Genomic DNA, 18,838 nt, shown 5'->3' on the forward strand with positions numbered 1-18,838 from the left:
ACATTAAAAAGTTCAAAAAGAATAGTGAGAAAGGATTCCGATAGTCAAAAGTAGACGCATAATTAAAATGTCCTTACAAGGCCTTGGAAGGACATTGACATACAGTACAGCTTAAAATTTATTGTGAGAAAATTATCTTTTCAAAATAATATTCCATTTATTAACCACACCCACTGATGATTTCAACCACTGACTAAAACAATCAAATCTTAAGTGTGGCGCACACGCAAAGGTCCTAAAAGTCACAAGATGTACTGTATACTGTCTTTCATCAAGTGGGGGGTTTGAATATCACTCTTGAGAGGCTGTTAATTGCTAGACCACCCGGCGCCATAAAATATGGCTTTCAGGAGTAACTTTGGCATGGAAAGAAGGGCTTTAGGGTCAGTTTCAAAAAATGCCTTTCCACGCACTAGACAACAGAACAATGCAGACACATTCACTGCATGCAGACCTGCACTGGAGAAAATGAAGCACCATATAGCCATAAACTCAATAAACACTACTATTTAGTTGCGATTTTTTTCTTTCGCTCTCATCCAATTCGGTTTAAGCCTCCCCCTGAAGAGCGCCCGAGTGAGAACAAAGGCTAACAATAACAGGTAAAACACGACACTACAAATCCAAATTCTCGACGTTTTCCTCTCCTCTTACTCTGCCTTACTGCTGCTCTCAAGGCACGATGTGTAGGTGGACACTATCATTAAAAACAAATTCACATTGTTTTTACTTAAAACATCACTTATTTAACCTGTCAGATGTCTATGTTAACGTTGGCCTGGTAGACCTCTTCAATTATGTCATGGCACAATTGAACCCCCCGATTAATGTACTTATCCCCTCTGTCCCCATACGTCCATTTGACTCCTTAAAAGTTCTCATTAGACCCAAGATAATTGGTATATATATGTTGTATATATACAGACCGGGGACTAAGGTTTCAATGTCTATCAATTTTCGGCAAATCTGCCTGAGCTTGCTGATGTGCGATGGGTGATCAGAAATTGAGCGTCCGTACAAGTTTTTTTTGGGCCCTCCCCAAGATCAAATTCTCAACGCAAGCTCCGCATCTGTATTAAAAGGGTAACTTTCGGTTGCACTGCGGTCTATAGCAGAATGCAGCCCGATTTCTTCTTCTTCTTGGCCTGCAACGCAGCTCGAGTTGCCATCTCAAAGACTTCCCGCACGCCATCTTTGGTTTTGGCAGAGCACTCCTGGTAGCCGTAGGCACAAATGCGGTTTGCCATTTCTTTGCTGTCTTCATATCTAACTGGCTCCTGTAGAAGAATGTAGGGACGGTGATTACATTTTCACAACCGCAACAAAACAAAAATATACAACAGTGTTAAATCTTTCCACCTGTTTCATTTTTGCCAGCTCTCGTCTGGTGTGGTCGTCATTGCGCAGATCTTTTTTATTACCCACAAGGATGATGGGAACATTTGGGCAGAAATGTTTCACTTCTGGTGTCCACTTTTCTGGAATGTTCTCTGCCGGGAGACAAACAGGCATTAACAACTTACGTGACAATCTGGTGAAGGTTCAGGATCATGCATGTGCTGCACAAACAGTACCTAAACTGTCAGGACTGTCTACAGAGAAACACATAAGAATAACATCAGTGTCAGGGTAGGAGAGAGGCCTCAGTCGGTCATAGTCTTCTTGACCGGCTGTGTCCCAAAGTGCTAGTTCGACCTGAAATAAGAATGAAAGAAGTTTTAGCATACAAAAATATAATTACTTAGCAATAGCTAATACAACTTCTGGAAAGCTAGAACAGTCACAGTCGTGACTAATAGCTGCACAGCAGTTGACTGACCCTCACACACATGACCAATTCACTGTAAGGGGATATCAGCATTCTTATTGGGATATGTTTTGAGCATCCACATATACTGTATTTTACGGACTATAAGTCACAGTTTTTGTCATAGTTTGCCGAGGGTGCGAATTATATGTGAAATTATTAACACATTACTTACTAGTATAGGTGATCACTTCACATGTTATTTTCACTTTAAACCGCATAAGGGCACACTAGGCCTGTGGAATAATTGGAGCCGCCACTGACAATAAGTCTGAATCCATTCACTGACAGAGGACAGAGATTTTGACACAGAGGACAAAGACTTGAATGGATTTAATGATTTGGAGTGACACAGATGGTTCGATAACCTTGTTACTCATGTTATAGTTATTTGATATAGTTTATATATAGTCACATAGGCCTGTGGAATAATTGGAACTGCAACTGACAGCGAGTCTGACCTCAGCGCTGCATGCAGAAGCGGCGTTGATTACACAAAGGACGAAGATTTCGATGGATTTAATGATTTGGAGTGATACTGATGGTTTGATAAATGTGTTATTTATGTTATAGTTATTTGAATAACTGTTAATGTTATGTCTCAGCTCCTATCCGAGCCAACTGTGGATGGGAGGCAGCGTACATGCTGGACTAATGTCAGTCAAATGCAGGGCACATTCAGTATAAAAACAAACTACACTGCACAGTCACAGACAATAGAGGGTATTAAAAATATATGTTTTTAGAACTGGAGAAAACCCAAATAGGTAAGCCACGGCTGATTTTCAAAGCGGAACCTTAGAGCACAACGAACTGCCCAAAAAGTTTATCGATAATGTTTTTTCAACCATGACAAAATACAGTGTAGATTTGGAGCTCCAGGGCTATTTCACCTGTTTTCCATCTACTTCAATGTCGGCCACATAGTTCTCAAACACTGTGGGGACGTAGACCTCTGGGAACTGGTCCTTACTGAAGACGATCAGCAGACAGGTCTTTCCACACGCTCCATCTCCAACTATGACCAACTTTTTTCTAATAGCAGCCATCTAAAAAGAATATTTTAAAAACAATGTTAGGCTCATGGCACCATTATCCACAGAGTTTGTTGTCTGTTTCAAGCCTCTATTGAGCCTCAGGAGCACTGCAGGTTCACAGTATGATGCAATCCAAGCGTCAACAGTATAATTATTGTTGTTGCTGAACGACAACACTGCTTTAAATACGACCCAGTTACACTGCGCAAGTGTAGTGTGTCACCCTGTGAGTGATGGAAGCTAAACGTGCCAAAGTAGAAGCAAAAATACGAAATATCTTCCGTGTCTTCGATCATGTTATCCGACCAAGCAACAGCGTGATTGTCACAACCATTATCACGCCAAAATGTATGTTTTTAAATAGACGTCCAGCTTCTATCTGTTGCTTCTATCTGACGCTCGAGCCAAAATGACGGTCAGGTACAAAAGAAAGGTTCGACAATCAGTTCACGGAGAAGAGGAGACGCAGAATTGAAAGTACTGCCGTACGGTGTCCCTGTGTGAAAGTATACTGTAGCCTGGGCCCGTCAATCCAGCTAACGTTAGCAAACAAGCAGTGAGGCTAATGCTTGGATGGTGGATTGATTAGTTTAAAAAATCGGCAACCAGGGGATAAGTTCTGTTAAGAGAAAAGCATAAAACAAAAACGCGTCGTCGTACTTGTAGTCAGTACAAGACACTCGTGTTAAATTCGAAAACGCTGAAGAGTTACCACTTGATGTTTCTGCGTCCGCCTTCCCTCCTCTTCCTGAACGATTGCTTGACTCCGCCCATCGTTCAAGCGCATGCGCGTAGACGTCACCACGCAAAACTCGTTTGGTCCGTAATGTAAAATAATAAGTTTGCACGTTCTCCCCGTGTCTGCGTGGGTTTTCTCTGGGCACTCCGGTTTTCTCCCACATCCCAAAAACATGCTTGGTAGACCGATTGAGCACTCCAAATTGTCCCTAGGTGTGAGTGCGAGTGCGGATGGTTGTTCGTCTCTGTGTGCTCTGCAATTGGCTGGGAACCGATTCAGGGTGTCCCCCCGCCTACTGCCCGATGACCGCTGGGATAGGCTCCAGCACGCCCACGACCCCCGTGGGGACTAAGCGGTACAGAAAATGGATGGAAATATTGTGTGATTCGTGGAAAAAATAAGTTCAAAACCATATTTGCATAACTTTGGATGTCAAGTGATCGTACCTTAAATGCTGTTTCATGTTGACAAGACAATATAAGAGTTAAAACGATCATGGTTGCAACAGTACCGTATTAGGCCGAATATAAGACGGTATTTTTTGCATTGAAATAAGATTGAAAAAGTGAGGGTCGTCTTACATTCGGAGTCTATACATTATACCCATTCACAACGCTAGATGGCGCCAGATATCTTTAAAGCGAATGCTGAACTTCAGGGTGTTTTCACACTTGGTCCCTTTCAGCCCTCTAAACGAACTCAGATCGATGACTCAGCATTTTTTGTGCATATGTGAACACGCCAACCGTACTCAGACCCCTTTAAAACGAACCGTACTGAGACCACCTCAGGAGGTGGTCTCAGTACAGTTCGCTAAAAAGTCAACGGTATGGTTCACCTAATCTGTGCATTGTAAACACAATGCGCACTGGGTTCACTTCGCCTTTTTGCACTGTATTATAACCTCCTTGGCTTGCCATAGATTGGTCACGTGACTGCAGGCGCAAAACCAGAAAGAGAACTCGGTCCTCTTTGAAATACACTCACAATGTGAACACGAAAAGAACTGAGTTTGTTTCCTCTTGGTCCACTTTTTGGTCCACTTAAAGAGGCCTGACTTTGGTTCTTTTAAAAGGGTCCAGGTGTGAAAACACCCTAACTCCCCAGGCCAATCGAACCGCTGTCATGAAGAAGAAAAATAAAAAAAGCGGTAGCACGAAGAAGAAAAATAAAAAATAGTGGTAAGAAAGAAAAGAGAATAAAATAAGAGAAGAGATAACAGAAAATGGAGAAACTGTTACAAAGGTCCCTCTGTTGACGTTAAAATGTTGGACAGTTACATCACCGTGCCTTAAGTCTCGCATGAGTCACCTCAGCTTATAGCGGTTGTTGGAGCTTGTGCGCAGCGATAAGTTAAAAGTTGCTGGTATCGACTGAGTGTGTTGCTGTGATCGTGTGCATCTTTGACACAAAGTGAGTATATACATTTCATTGTCACTACTGTCTACTGTTGTGCCGTTTGTCTGATCACGGTTTGTTTCGTGTGTGCGCCATTTGATTGGTAGCTTCGGCGCGCTCCTTTAAGTTTTCCTCGCATCGTATGAGTAGCCGTTACGCAGCGCCACGGCGACTAACGGTCGCCAGCAAATGTATTTTGTTGTCTCAATGACTTATGTTTGATGTGTTGCCAAGAGTATTTCATTTATGGTTATTTAGTATAGTGGAACTCCAGTCAGTTATGTAATGTGTGCCGTCAGAGGTTGAGAGTTGACTTACGTGCTGTATATCTGTCTGTTGCAGCACCACACACACCCCACACACACACGCACACACGCACACACGCACACATACTTCATACAATAATCACACACACAAGAATCACATTCACACACCCAAAGACTCACTCACGTACTTAGTGGTAGAGTGTCTCCTCTGAGACTGGAAGGTCGTGGGTTCAAACCCTGGCCGGGTCATACCAAAGACTATAAAAATGGGACCCATTGCCTCCCTGCTTGGCACTCAGCATTAAGGGTTGGAATTGGGGGGTCAGATCACCAAATGATTCCCGGGCGTGACACCACCGCTGCTCACTGTTCCCTTTGGGGATGGGTAAATGCAGAGACAAATTTCACCACACCCAGATGTGTGTGTGACAATCATTGGGTCTTTACCTTTCGTACCTTTTTACACACACCTGCTCTCACATCCTTATAACCAAACATGTGCCTATGCCCTTTTGCCAGTTTGCCTGTATTCCCCTACGAGCCACAGTCCCTGTTACTTTTTTGCCAATAATTCAGTAAAGCAATCAAAACTGAACCACCTCTTCCCTCCTGTGTTCTGACTGACACCCGGCGAAAAGAGCATACCTTCCCCCAACAGAAACGTAGCGACAATCTGGAGAAAAGTGGGTCGAAGATCGGCCAGGTTAACCGGCAGCTAAGGAGAAGTTATGATGCAATCTTCAAGATGATGGTGATAAATGAGGCAGAGTCTTCAAACAATTGCAAAACGGCTGTGAAATATGGTGTCACAGAGTGTAATGTACAGAGATAGAGAGCTCAAAAAGATCACCTAAAAAATGCTCACAATCAGAGAAAAGCTTTCCGTAGTCCTCAGAGCAGCCGCTTTTAATAGCTCGACAGGATCATTTGTTTCAGATGTACTGTAATTATTTTCTGTATAAAAATTAAATTTGGTGTTCAAAAAGTAATTTTTCAAACTAGAGTCTTGAAAAAGAGGGGGTCGTCTTATAGTCAGGTTGTTTTATATTTGGACCAATACGGTACTTTGAATTTCTGACATTGAAGTGGTTGGGCCTAAAGTAAAATTGTGTTCGTAGGATCCAAATCCCTGGCCAGTGCCCCGCGAGGTCTCAAGACTTCACATATAGCAAAAACGTTTAGCTGCGTTCGGTTCGGAGCAATGACACTACGTAGGATAAGCAGAACAAAATACAATGGATGGGAATTCACTTTAAAACATCTATTTAAAAAAAAAAGAAAGAAGATACCTTTATTTCTATGGTATATTTTTACCCCCTTTCAACAAAATGGTGGCACAAAGATTGGAAACAAAATAAAACAAGTATGATACAATGATTGTCCAATAGTTCTGTGTCCTTGAGATCTTGAGTTAAGGTGGTTGATGTGGTCGTTTATCAAGCTTGAATCTCATCAATCATGAAAGCTTTGCTTTAATGTTCACGTGCAGGCCTTTCAATTTGGGCATAATTATTCTTAAGGCAGCTCAGCTGTCTTAGCCCTCTCTTCAGGTTCTTCTCCTTGACAAAACCACCCCCTCACAGTGACCTCCCCCCCCCCATGGTTATCTCATCTGCTTTTTCAACCTTGTAATTAAAAAGTTTATAACCGCAAGCTTGGTTGCACTGTGTTGGTTTCTATGGTCATTGGTGATAAAAAAAAAAAAGTCTGGTTTTCAGGGGTCTATTTCCTTGTAGTGATATTGTTGCGCTGGTAGAACAACACATAGGCTTGATTGGTCTGAAGCTGGGTCTCAGAAACTGCTGAAACACTGTGGGTAGAAAATAAACTAAGCATGAGAAGAGCGAAAGGTGCATCGATACAGATGTTTTTAAGGCAGTCCCACCTAGAGTCATTGTAGTAACACCATCCGTTCTCATCGGAACAACAGGCTGTGTAGTGGCCCATGTTGACAGTCCCCACGTGGTTACATATTGCATATAAGTCATACAATATCGCTTCTTTAGGGACATACAGAGATGCAAAGATGATTCTTTCAGTTCAGTCACTTTCTAATTCTTAGAGATACAAGTTAAAGAAAAACTCTGTTGGACTGTTTTATATTTCATACAATGTAAACACTGGATGTGTACTTTTCTTCTTTCTTCTACACAAATTCAACGACAGTGACACAGGGCTGTCACTATCGAATATTTTAGAATCAATAATTCTATCGATTTTTCACCGATAGTCAGATAAAATTTCATTTGGCATGGACGTGTATTACAAAAACATTAAATCAGTGGTTCTTAATCTGGGAGTTCGGTGAGTCGGTTTCAGGCAGGGGTATCAAACTCATATTTTTCGCGGGCCGCATTGTAGTCATATAGCTTCTTTCGGAGGGCCATTATGACTGTCAACCTGAATAAATGTATGAGCACCTCGTATTATATACAGTAAAAGCTACAAAACAAACTGACAAAAAACTCGTTTTCAAATCAGACGAGTAAAAACTGGTCAAATATTAAAAAAAAAAAAGATAATATTAAAAGTGAAGACAATTTGCAATTCTAGTAATGACACACAAATTTGATGCACAATTTGTCTTTGCGAGCCACATAAAATGATGTGGCAGGTCGTATCTGGCCCCCAGGCCTTGAGTTTGACACCTGTGGTCTCAGGGGTTCGACAGAGCCTCCACTGAGGAGGTCCGAATAAACCTGATTTTTCGTGTAAATTCTGATTTGCCAGTATGTAATCTGTTGTGAGTTCATGCATTGTGTTGGTTTTGTTCATGCACAGCTCATTTTGTGCACCAGTAAAAAATATCTGTCTTGAATTTAAAAAAAATATTTTATCACTAAAGAGGGGTTCGGTGAATGCGCATATGAAACTGGTGGGGTTCGGTACCTCCAACAAGGTTAAGAACCACTGCAATAAACAATATCACACAAGAGGGATTAACTATTTTGAAACTGATTCAGCTACGGGTGCGATTATTGTTTTCCTTAAAATAAGCAGATTTATGCAAATGTCTTGTTTTGATTAAACACAAAAGATAATTAGTTTTTTCTACGACAGCTTACAAAAAATAATGAATAATTGCTGTTGAGAGGCTGACATGAGAAGATTTGGACAATACTCAGTTTAAAAAATGGGGCTAAATGATTACTTGATTTTAAAAATAGCTGTCAATAAATTTGATCCTCAATTACTCGTCGATTAGTCAATTAATTTCGACAGCTCTCCACATAGTTAACCCACACATAAACAGAAGTCTTACCACAGTCAACAGGACCGTAGGGCCCGAGGTCAAGGTTGGTGAGTGGGAATGAGACGTAGGTGGTGCTTTTACTGATCGACCATCGTGTCGTTGTGAAACGGTTCAGATCTAATTGAGCGTGTTAAGTATGATAATGATATCATTCACATAAGCCACAGCAGGTTAATTCATAAGACGTATGCTTGCGGATACGTATCACAATTATGTGGGGAAACCTCTGGATGGACAAGCGTTTGGTGCTCTCTGTATGCCTGTTACACCTCTCGCACATCTGAAACACACAACACTTGAAAATAAGTTACAAATTGGCTCACAGTAAATTTCTGCCCGGCCTAGTCAACCCGACTTCTCTGAAAGGAGGCTGTAGTAACATGTGTGGAATGTGGGCTGGCATGGACTTTGTGAAATAAGCAGCAATGTGTGGCTGCCACATGTTATGTCAACACGTCTACATGTGCAATCACATTCAGTGGTGAGCTATAAAAGCCACCGTGGCATTTAGTTCACAGGGCGATGTGAGTGGTCAAATGTCACAGTTGCATGACTTCATTTGTCCTCACCGTTTGCAAAGTGCGTAAAGTGACTCATCACACCATACAAACTAAAAAATACATGCAAGATGGGGCAGTGCATGAAAAAAAAAAATCTAGCAAACCAACCTCATTCAAACTGAAGCGGTAACTGACATTTATATTCAATATTTTTTTTAAATATTTCTACAGGAGAAATTGATGTACACACACGCATACACGCGCGTGCACACACACACACACACACACACACACACACAGTAGTGCAAACACGGCACAGCATTTCGAATGACATTTTGCTTCACAAATTTGGAAACTTTTTGTCTTCAAAAGCAAATCTTGAGTAGAATGTGAAGTACGATCAGTGCGACCTCGAGTGGACAATATTAGAAACTACAGTTAATTTTGTTGAAAAGTATTGGTTATCTCTATCCCCACCCATGGTGTGGGTATATATTTTATTCATATTTAACTGGAAATATGCAAAATACAGAACGAATCACGAGTCATTCCTGTTAAATTCTCCATAAACTCACAGGTGAATTCTCTTTGTCCAGTCTCTCCTCTTGCGAGAAGTAGTCCAGGCACTCCTTGAGCGTCACATTTCCACTAGTGCAGTGTTTTGGGATGGGCAGCGACAGGTCGCAGAACACATCGAATGTGTTGGAGTAGTGCGAGCACACAGAGCAGTGTAGCGAGCTCCGCAGCTGGCCCGAGAATAGATCTGTCAGGAGGGCAAAGGCGGTTTAGCTGTCAAGCAGGCAAAGGATGACACCAGTGCGCTTCTTACCGACGATTTTGCTGTCGTCGTTCTCTAAGTGCTTCTTCCATGTTGCGGCTGCCTCCTCAGATATCCTAATGAGGGGTTTCAAATGAATGGAGTCATACAAGAGTCCTGGCTTTATGAAAAACTTTGCATTCTCACCTAAATCTGGCATATTTTTGCTCTGGGTCCTTTAGGTGTCTTTGAATGTAGGGCTTGCGGTTGATTTCACTGTGTAGCTTTTCCAAAAGGAACCTGAGAAACTCCTGAGCATCTTGCTGACTGGAGGAAAGTCAGAAAACAAACAGGAAAACAAACAGGAAAACAAACAAACAAACAAACAAACAAACAAACAGACAGACAGACAGACAGACAGACAGACAGACAGACAGACAGATAAACAAACAGGCAAACAAACAAACAAAGAAATACATATTACCAAACATTTACTAACAAAATATATGACAAAAATATTTTGAATATTCACAAAATACGTGCTTACATGCAAATGCTCTTAATATACTTTGTTTTTGATAATACAGTTTTCAATGCACGTACGGGACATCCACTATCCTAACCCAATGTAATTTTTTAACTGTTTTGCATCAAAAATGACCATTTAAGGACAGAACAACAGTGCTGAACCAACAATAAGTGCAAGAATTTTTTTTTACAAATTACTTTCTCACAAAAATAAACTCACTATTGAGGCACTATCTTTGCCTGTTACCATTCCAAGTCCGCAAAGAAAATATTAGCTTATTAACATTGGAGTATACAGCAGTGCAAAACCCAATGTAAATGCACCTCAGACATGTTCGCTGTTTAGTGGTGATTGATGGTATTACAACTTAAAGCTACAGTCAATCCCTGCAAGGGGCCACCAGTTGCCCATCCCTGACCTAAACTTTACGATTAACATCAAAATGTATGGGGGGTTTTCCTGCTCAAATAAACAAACACAAAGAAAATATACCCCTCATAATAGAAGTAAAGACATTTTTTACGGTGGTGAGCAATAAAGTTTAGACAGAGATAAAGGAACTACATATTGATATCCGGTATTCCTACCTGTAACCACTGAAATAAGGCACAACATCTTGGAAAGTATTGTAAAACTGTCTTGGATTCACAACAGTGTCCTCTTCTTTTGAATCCCAAAGTCCAGACAATACCTGAGAGAAAGCTTGTTTTGGAGGAGAATAACAGTCAGCAAAAAGGACTGGATACAAAAGCAAACGTGGAATGATAGACTTACCTTCTGTGAGTCTTGGCTCCTCCTTGGAGAATTTGTCCTGTCTGTAGGACTTTAGGAGGCAGTAGTCCCGCAGGCCGCGAGTATGAGACAAACACTGGACTATTGCGTTCAAGAAACACTACAGCAAGAAAGAGGATCAGTAAACATGAGGACTCCAAATCACGCTTTGGGAATAAAATGCTTTACTCACTGTGTTGCCGATGTTTCTAAGACCAAGCCTTCCGCTTCCTAATGCAAGGAGCTCCTTCTAAAAACAAAAATACCAGATGAGAATGATGAAACCAATCTGTGCGTTGCATCCTTTGACCCCCTTGCGTCTGCATTAACCCCAGCGTGTCAGAGGGTCTATTTATGTGCACGCTAGGACAGATTTAGCCATCTTATCTCATTAGTAAAACAAGAAAGTCCAAAAGGAGGTCAGCTACAAACATTCATCCTATTAGAGCCCCCGGAGTGCTGACATGTGCTTAAACACATGGCATGTCAATGTGTGTATTCTCTACAGCGGTGGTCGGCAACCTGCAGTTTGGGGGCCACATGGGGCTCTCTGTAACTCGGGAACTAGTATTGGATAACTAGTATTCAATTATAAATTGCTTTGTTCATTCTTCAATAAAATCCTAAACTTGAAAACTGTGGTGCTCTTGTAAAATAAATAATCACGGGCAAAAGGCAGAAAACAACCTCAAGTGGTTGACAACCAGTCACAGTGCACAACCAAATTCAAATTGTTTTTTCAGCAGTTCATTGAGTCACAAATGCAACACTGTAGTTTTATTTTTATACATACAAGTGCAAAAAAAATTACATATGAAATATAATTTTAGATGTAAAAATTACTCCTATCCAATTAATTCACTGCCAGCTCTGTTAAAATTAATCTTTGACGTCCATAGCCGTCATTGGCAGTGAATGAGTTAAGGTTGCCAACCCTCATACAGTTTCTTATAATCCTCAAATAGACAAACTATGGATTTGTTCCATTATCTATGATTACGTTGCACACACCTCATTGTCGGCGACCAGCAGAAGCCCCATCAGGGAGGTGTAGAGGACAGACTGCGAGATATCAGCTGTCTCTTTCTGCAGGCCGTTCTGGGACACCAGGTTTCGACATAAGGCCTTGCAAGAACCCTCCTGGCTGGCGGCATCGGCTCCTGGCATCCTGACGTGTCTACTAACAAGACTCTCAAGCTGGGAGCTTGTTCTTTCACATGCGTGGTGAAGGTGATGGCAGGATGGTGGTCGCTCATAAGCCTCGCCGCAGATAGAAAGTCACCCCTTTTTAATGATTGAAGTACAGCGAGGTATTATCTCCTTTCTCGGCAAATGCAAGTGAAAAACAGGATTAAGTATAAAATGAGCATCCCCCTTGAGGTAAGTCTTTATCTCAAATAAATCTAACTGATCCGTTGTGACTGAAGGTTCTTTTTTGTTACCAAAGCAAATTGAATCACAGCCCGACTACTAAAATCAAACCAATCCTTTGACAAACGCGGAATATCATGCAATGCTCTTACACTATAGTTTTGAAAGAATCAAGCTTTACAAACACCCACTAAATGTTATTAGCCTCTGTAAATAAACATTTTGGACTCACCTGATCACTTGCCGTGCTTATCTGCGAACAAAGAGCCCCGACCTAAGTGTTCCCATCACCTGCTGAGCTTTTAAAAATGCATAGAGGGGATGTGTCTACTGTTTCACTGTGTGTGTGTGTGTGTGCTGGAAATGAAAGTCTACTTCTGTGTCGTGCCCCGTCACCAGAGTCAAAAGAAAGAAGCAGAGGGAGACCGGGGGGGAAGAGAGAGAGAGAGAGAGAGAGAGAGCGAGAGAGAGAGAGAGAGAGAGAGAGAGAGAGAGAGAGAGAGAGAGAGAGAGAGAGAGAGAGAGCGAGAGAGAGAGAGCGAGAGAGAGGATAATCAACTCTAATCTTTTCTCGGTCCGTGCTGTCGGCTATACTTGGACACCACATTTCTATCTTTGACAAACTTTTAAGTGCTTGTTTATTATCACAAAGATTCACACATGATAAATGTTCATTCAGTAACATAGCTTCCAAAACTATACAAAATAAACCCTTTTAGTGGGGTTTTCCCAAAAGAGAACAATAAGCCCAACTGAGTACCCAAGAGACCGTGCAACGGCTGCCGGTGTCATTCAACGTCCGGTGACATCGGCCATGTCGGTGTCACAACTCAGGCTGAGATCAGCGATGTGACACAGAGTGGGGTCAGGGTGGGGAGGCAGCACCACCGACTGGGCCCTTCTGTCTCGAGACTGGACCATAGCCTGGCGGAGGCACGTGACCCACTGTTGCTTACTGAAGGAGTCGTTGGCCTGTAGGCTGTAGGAGTTGGCCTTAGAGCTTCCCCTGCTGCTCACACGAAAACAGTTTTTCACTAGGAGGGCAGAGGAGGAGAAAGATAGTCAAATTAAAACATGTTAGAAAAAGATATGGACACAAGGGATTATGTTGCTTCAAACGTTAGGTCAGAAAAATACCAGTTTACTTGTTAGGGTTTTCCAGGTTATCTTTATCATAGGATTATGTTGGAATGCAACAGGTAATAAATACCTTATCTTGTCCTCCTTATCACAAGGTCGTAAAATATCCTCTGAGATGTTTAGACTAGAGGACAAGGGCTTTCTATTCAGCCCACTCATACCCCCACTCTGTTTCTCTTAATAAATATCCTCTTGCAGGAAGGAGAGTTCAGACCTCCATTCGAACATCGCTGCACGCACAGCGACGAATGGACTCTCTACCTGCAGGTGTCTAAAAGGACTTACTTGTCTCCCGTGTGGTTCTTGCAAAATAAGTTGGAGTGAGCAAATCTCTAACATTACTGATGAGTAATTCACTGGCCAACTTGACATATTACTCAATCATTGCCATGCCTTACCTTTGTCGTTGCCACCCGTGAAGGCTCCTCTGAAGGAACCTCCTCCACACGTTTCCCCATCTGGGATTACCTCCAGGTTTAAGGAGGCATTGGGAAGAGGTTGTCTGTAGACTTGGAAGACATGACCTCCTTCCCGGTCCTCTCCCGGTCTGGTTAGCACCAGAGCCAACTCAAACAGGAATACATGCAGCCGCTGATACATACACAACACAACACAACACAACACAACACAACACAACACAAACAACCCAGTTGATATTTCCATAATCTCCTTTGTCAACGGGGTTGTGTGTACAATATTGTCAAAAGTTTAATAACACTCGTTTTTTTCCAATATACTAATGCAAAAGAAAATCTACTGAAGCACATTCCAGCTGCATTTGTGTCACTCCTCCTTCAAGGAGTTGAAGAAGAAGCCAACAAGATGTTACCTGGCCCTTATTGTTCTTGAGCTCGCCATGGCAATAGAGGAAACGTGACTGTTGGATCTCTAGAAGCCGCTGGCAGTCTTCAAGGTAGGTGAGTCCCCGCCGATAGAATTTGCACTCGGCCTCCCCCGTCTTTTTGTTCACCTCCGCCACAATGCTCTGGATCATTTCCAACTACAAGCACAAATGAAGAAAAAAATATTATTTCATAACAGGAACCAAAGAAACTGGGCTGCTACTTGGGAACTCTCACAATGGCTCTCTAATATTTGTGTATAAGATGTTATATATGATATATGTTATTTTTGTGGCTATTTTTCAATCCTGTGTGTTATTATTAATTATTAATATTATAAATATCTGCAAGTGTCTAAAACTTCCCGAGGAAATCCCTATATCCCATCAGTTAACTTTTTTTTAACATTAATTGAAAATATTCTGCAACAACTTGCTAGTTTCTATTTACACAAAAAACTATCCACACCATCCAGAAAACAACCATGCAATGTCATACATTTTGTATTATGTCTATATTGACTCACAGCATCAGGCAATGTGAACTCATCGGGGTGCTCGGCAGGCGTGCACTTCTGAATCTCTTTCAGCAAAAGAGGGTATTTCACCAGACGGCTTCGAGGGAGATCCAGGAAGTTCCAAAGGTCCAGTTTCCTGCTAAACGACGACTCCTGGCACAGACGCAAAAAGTGTTCCACCCGCTTCTCGTGCTTCTTTTGGTCTAGCAGGGCTTTGGCTTCCACCTGGTTGCAGCAGTATGTCACATAGGCCTCCAGGCAAGGAAACTGCTCAGTGCAAAGAGAAGTGGCCGGAAATTCAGGAGCAGAGCCGTGCTCGTGGCTTTGAGAGGCTACATGTGAAGAACACATGGGAGGGATTGTAGAAAATATACCGACCCAATTCATTAGAGTGGGAGCCACTTCGCCCACGGTTTTCTTCGACCCTCTCAAACGCTCCAGACGGCTCAGAAGATCTGGAGCAAAAGTGTTACTTGTAAGATATCAAAACTACCTCTCATTGATAGGCAGTGCATTTCAACATAGCAGAAATGAATACCCCCTCTGATCTGCAAAGCAGGAATGTTAAACGTACAGGCAGGCACCCATTTATTGTGAGAGTGATGTTCACCTTCATGGAGAGGAATGAGAGAGTCCAGAGTGCCAAAAATCTGCCTGAGTTCACTCTCGGTCATGATGTCCAATTTCAGCATGGGCTCGTAGTACACCTGGTGGCAAGCACAGAATAACCGGTGCTTTTAACACTTAAGATCTCAATTAACACAACAACAGATAATTGTGAACAAATGACTTCCTTTCTAATAAATCCTATTTAAGTTAAAGTTAAAGTATTCAAGACAGAGAGGAAAAATGCACGACAAGCATAAATATAAATCTACAAACATAGTGTATAATACTGACATTCCTTCTTAATGGGCCTACAATGGAGAACTAAGCAATTTTTATTATGTTTTTGTTGTTATTATTATTATTAGTAGTATTATAAACTCGGTGGTATACCGGGTAGCCCGTCCGCCTCACAGTTAGGAGAGTGCAGGTTCGATTCCACCTCCGGCCCTCCCTGTGTGGCGTTTGCATGTTCTCCCCAGGCCCACATGGGTTTTCTCCGGCCACTCTGTTTTCCTCACACATCCCAAATACATGCTTGGTAGGTCGATTGAGCACTCCAAATTGTCCCTAGGTGTGAGTGCGAGTGCAAATGGTTGTTTGTCTCTGTGTGCCCTGCGATTGGCTGGCAACCGGTTCAGGGTGTCCCCCGCCTACTGCCCATTGACGGCTGGAATAGGCTCCAGCACACCCGCAACCCCCGTGGGGACTAAGCGGTTCAGAAAATAAATGGATGGATGGATGGATGGATGGATGGATGGATGGATGGATGGATGGATGGATGGATGGATGGATGGATGGATGGATGGATGGATGGATGGATGGATGGATGGATGGATGGATGGATGGATGGATGGATGGATGGATGGATGGATGGATGGATGGATGGATGGATGGATGGATGGATGGATGGATGGATGGATGGATGGATGATTATAAACAGTATTAGAGAGTGTATTGTGGTTGTGTACCTTCTTCACTAGACTGAGGTCCTCAATGAGTTGTCGCTCCCCCTCAGTCAGTTCATAGATCACCTGCACAGGAGGCGAGGACACACATCACACACAACTTGCAAAACATGCGTGAGCCCTCGCAGCTGACCGTTCAATAAAGGAAGTTGAGCTTGCTGCTCGAGCTCACATCCTTTTTCGCAATCCTTCACAGAGCCATCAATAACACAACACGTACGTTCAGCTCTGTTTAGACCCGCTGAGCTCTCTCATCTCCTCACTCACCTCTTGTCGTTTGATCTCCTTGCCAGTGAGGTTGTGACTTTCCACCGTGTCGCTCCAACACTGACTGTTGCGCCTCCGTGGAAAAGACGAGCCCTTGGTGCGAGAGCGCAGGGGCAGCGTGGGCAAAGGCCGCGCTTCTGTACGAAAACTTATGGAGCGCTGCGAGAACAAGGGGAAGAAGTGGATTTATTCTACTGGACCAGTACACTGAGCGTGTTCAGCACTGTTACCGAAATGGACTGTCCGATTCGTTTGAGAGCAGGGGTTTTGGCTGGGGGGATGACCCCCGTTAAGCTGTTTGACTTGACCACCGGTTTGACCCGTTTGTTGCTCGGCTCCTGCAAGGGAAAAAAAACAAGAGTCCACGTTTGACGTGTGACAAAGCAGCGCTTCATCAGGGTGGCTCCGTCGTTAACTTTTACCAACATGGAAAATTTACCTCTGAGTCATTTATGTGCTCAGGCAACATTTCAAACTCCTCATGCTCCACCTCCTCCTCCTCGTCCTAGCAAAAGAGGAGACATATCAAAAGTCTACACAACCCAAGCTCAAATGCCTGGTTTTGTGATAAAAAGAGACCTCTAGATAAAATGTTTCAAAATCTTGTTTTTCCCGCCATTGTAACCTAAAACCGATGCAACTCAATACATTAAAGAATTTTAATGTAAACAAGAGGGGATGTAAACATAACTGATGTGTTTGCATAAGTGTACACATGCACTTAAATGACAATTCAAATTCATTTCAGCACACACCTGCTACCATTTAAATTTCAGATGTTTAAGTAGGCTTTCCTGACGTTTTTTTCCAAGCAGAATCCTGAATATTTTGCACAAACACTGAGTTCATAATTCTTCCATCCCAGCAAATGTATCAAAGGTCAAAGAACACAAGGTTAAACTTTTGTGTCATAATACCAAAAGGTATGGCTGGTACATTCACAATTCTACTCTTCGTTATTTCAAGTTATATGCAGATAAGCAAACATGTAAAATATTTATTTTTACTTCCTCTCTTTTTTCAAAAACTGACTTGAGTTCTACACATTAAAGGTCATATGAATGGCAGAAGAAGTGTTTAAATCATTTACCTTGATCTTATTTTCTTAGATCACAAAAACTTTGTATTTGGTGTGTGTAGTCATTTTATATCTACAGGAAACATGTAAAATAAAAATGGCAAATTCCATATAGTCATGAGAGCGTAGGAAAGTGGAACAAGAGATGCTGCTTGGCGTGGTCTTCTCATTTCCTGTGTGGCTCTTTCAAAGAGGAAGAGTGTTGCAAGTGTGCCTGTGTAGTATAATACAAGAGGACGGCTTGCTTCTCTTGTAAATGCAGAAATTAGAGGTAGTTGTTGTTGGCAATGATAGACAGATGATTTGCAAAATAAAGACATGGGAAAGTGTTAGCGCACAATCACCATGATAAGGCAATTAAAGAGGTAGGAGCTGGAGACAACTCACTTCTGGGATTCGAATCACCGGTTCAGGGGTCGAATCTTGTTTTCTCTTTTTCTAAAATGAGACGTGTCAGTTTGATATTCATATTTAAATATGATACTTTGACACTTACTCTCGCATGGTCACAGGTGGTTGTAGACTGCATTTCACCTGTTCTGTGTGACCTCAAAAAATTTGTTCCAATTAATTTTCATACAAAACAAGTGCACATCCCAATAGTGAATGGATAAAAAAGACAAAGTTTCACAGTTGGTTAATTCAGCTGAATTTTTTTTTATATACCAAACTAAGCATGAAAGTCATACCAGGATGTACTCGTCTCACAGCTCTTTTCCACTGCCACCGTCTGTCATTAAATCCTTGTCACAAATCCATTACATTCCCAAAAAACAAATGCAAAAAAAAAAAAAAAGCCAACTCGTTCTAGTAGCACAACTGCGGCGTTCAGCAGCAGCGCAAACTCCTTCCACCTCGCTTGCTTTGTTATCACACACTTGACCACATCCTTTTGAGGTTGTAGCTAAATGTATGCGTAAGGAGGCTAACTCCTTACCTACTTGAATCTGACACACATTACTTGCAGCTGACAAACGGATGAGTGAACTCAA

The 18,838-nt window shown here is 42.1% G+C and overlaps 3 protein-coding genes across 9 annotated transcripts; all 3 read right to left on the minus strand.

Annotated features, from left to right (window-relative positions):
- Positions 1-105: 105 nt before the first annotated feature.
- Positions 106-3,713, minus strand: LOC148401328 (transforming protein RhoA-like). 2 transcript variants are annotated; one of them, XM_088369834.1, is made up of 5 exons: positions 3,557-3,713; positions 2,701-2,856; positions 1,575-1,695; positions 1,360-1,490; positions 106-1,277 (listed from the first exon to the last, which is right to left on the minus strand). In XM_088369834.1, exons 1-5 carry the CDS (start codon positions 3,629-3,631, stop codon positions 1,107-1,109), a joined length of 654 nt encoding a protein of 217 aa, XP_088225960.1. In that variant the 5' UTR covers positions 3,632-3,713; the 3' UTR covers positions 106-1,106. The 2 variants fall into 2 exon arrangements, with proteins under 2 accessions (XP_088225960.1, XP_088225961.1); XM_088369835.1 differs by having other exon boundaries at positions 3,505-3,609.
- A 2,798-nt stretch (positions 3,714-6,511) lies between these two features.
- usp21 (ubiquitin specific peptidase 21) lies at positions 6,512-12,954 on the minus strand. Of its 3 annotated transcripts, none has more exons than XM_088398628.1 (12): positions 12,661-12,954; positions 12,069-12,341; positions 11,251-11,307; positions 11,061-11,178; positions 10,874-10,988; positions 9,965-10,084; positions 9,830-9,894; positions 9,576-9,763; positions 8,702-8,780; positions 8,510-8,617; positions 7,133-7,247; positions 6,512-7,057 (listed from the first exon to the last, which is right to left on the minus strand). In XM_088398628.1, exons 2-12 carry the CDS (start codon positions 12,222-12,224, stop codon positions 6,970-6,972), a joined length of 1,209 nt encoding a protein of 402 aa, XP_088254754.1. In that variant the 5' UTR covers positions 12,225-12,341; positions 12,661-12,954; the 3' UTR covers positions 6,512-6,969. The 3 variants fall into 3 exon arrangements, with proteins under 3 accessions (XP_088254754.1, XP_088254745.1, XP_088254763.1); XM_088398619.1 differs by having other exon boundaries at positions 12,069-12,377; XM_088398637.1 differs by lacking the exon at positions 12,661-12,954 and having other exon boundaries at positions 9,965-10,080; positions 12,069-12,161.
- A 95-nt stretch (positions 12,955-13,049) lies between these two features.
- On the minus strand, positions 13,050-18,788 carry arhgef3l (Rho guanine nucleotide exchange factor (GEF) 3, like). Of its 4 annotated transcripts, none has more exons than XM_088398586.1 (13): positions 18,536-18,788; positions 18,343-18,385; positions 18,234-18,284; positions 17,208-17,273; positions 16,999-17,106; positions 16,769-16,927; positions 16,505-16,567; positions 15,538-15,634; positions 15,306-15,382; positions 14,937-15,194; positions 14,398-14,568; positions 13,967-14,159; positions 13,050-13,462 (listed from the first exon to the last, which is right to left on the minus strand). In XM_088398586.1, the coding sequence occupies exons 2-13, from the start codon at positions 18,373-18,375 to the stop codon at positions 13,221-13,223; spliced, it is 1,518 nt and encodes a 505-aa protein (XP_088254712.1). In that variant the 5' UTR covers positions 18,376-18,385; positions 18,536-18,788; the 3' UTR covers positions 13,050-13,220. The 4 variants fall into 4 exon arrangements, with proteins under 4 accessions (XP_088254712.1, XP_088254702.1, XP_088254731.1 ...); XM_088398576.1 differs by having other exon boundaries at positions 18,343-18,394; XM_088398605.1 differs by lacking the exons at positions 18,234-18,284; positions 18,343-18,385.
- Between the last annotated feature and the right edge of the window lie 50 nt (positions 18,789-18,838).

This window comes from Syngnathus floridae, chromosome 2 (genome assembly GCF_059516105.1).
Source record: "Syngnathus floridae isolate MCC-2025c chromosome 2, RoL_Sflo_1.0, whole genome shotgun sequence".
NCBI classification, from domain to species: domain Eukaryota; kingdom Metazoa; phylum Chordata; class Actinopteri; order Syngnathiformes; family Syngnathidae; genus Syngnathus; species Syngnathus floridae.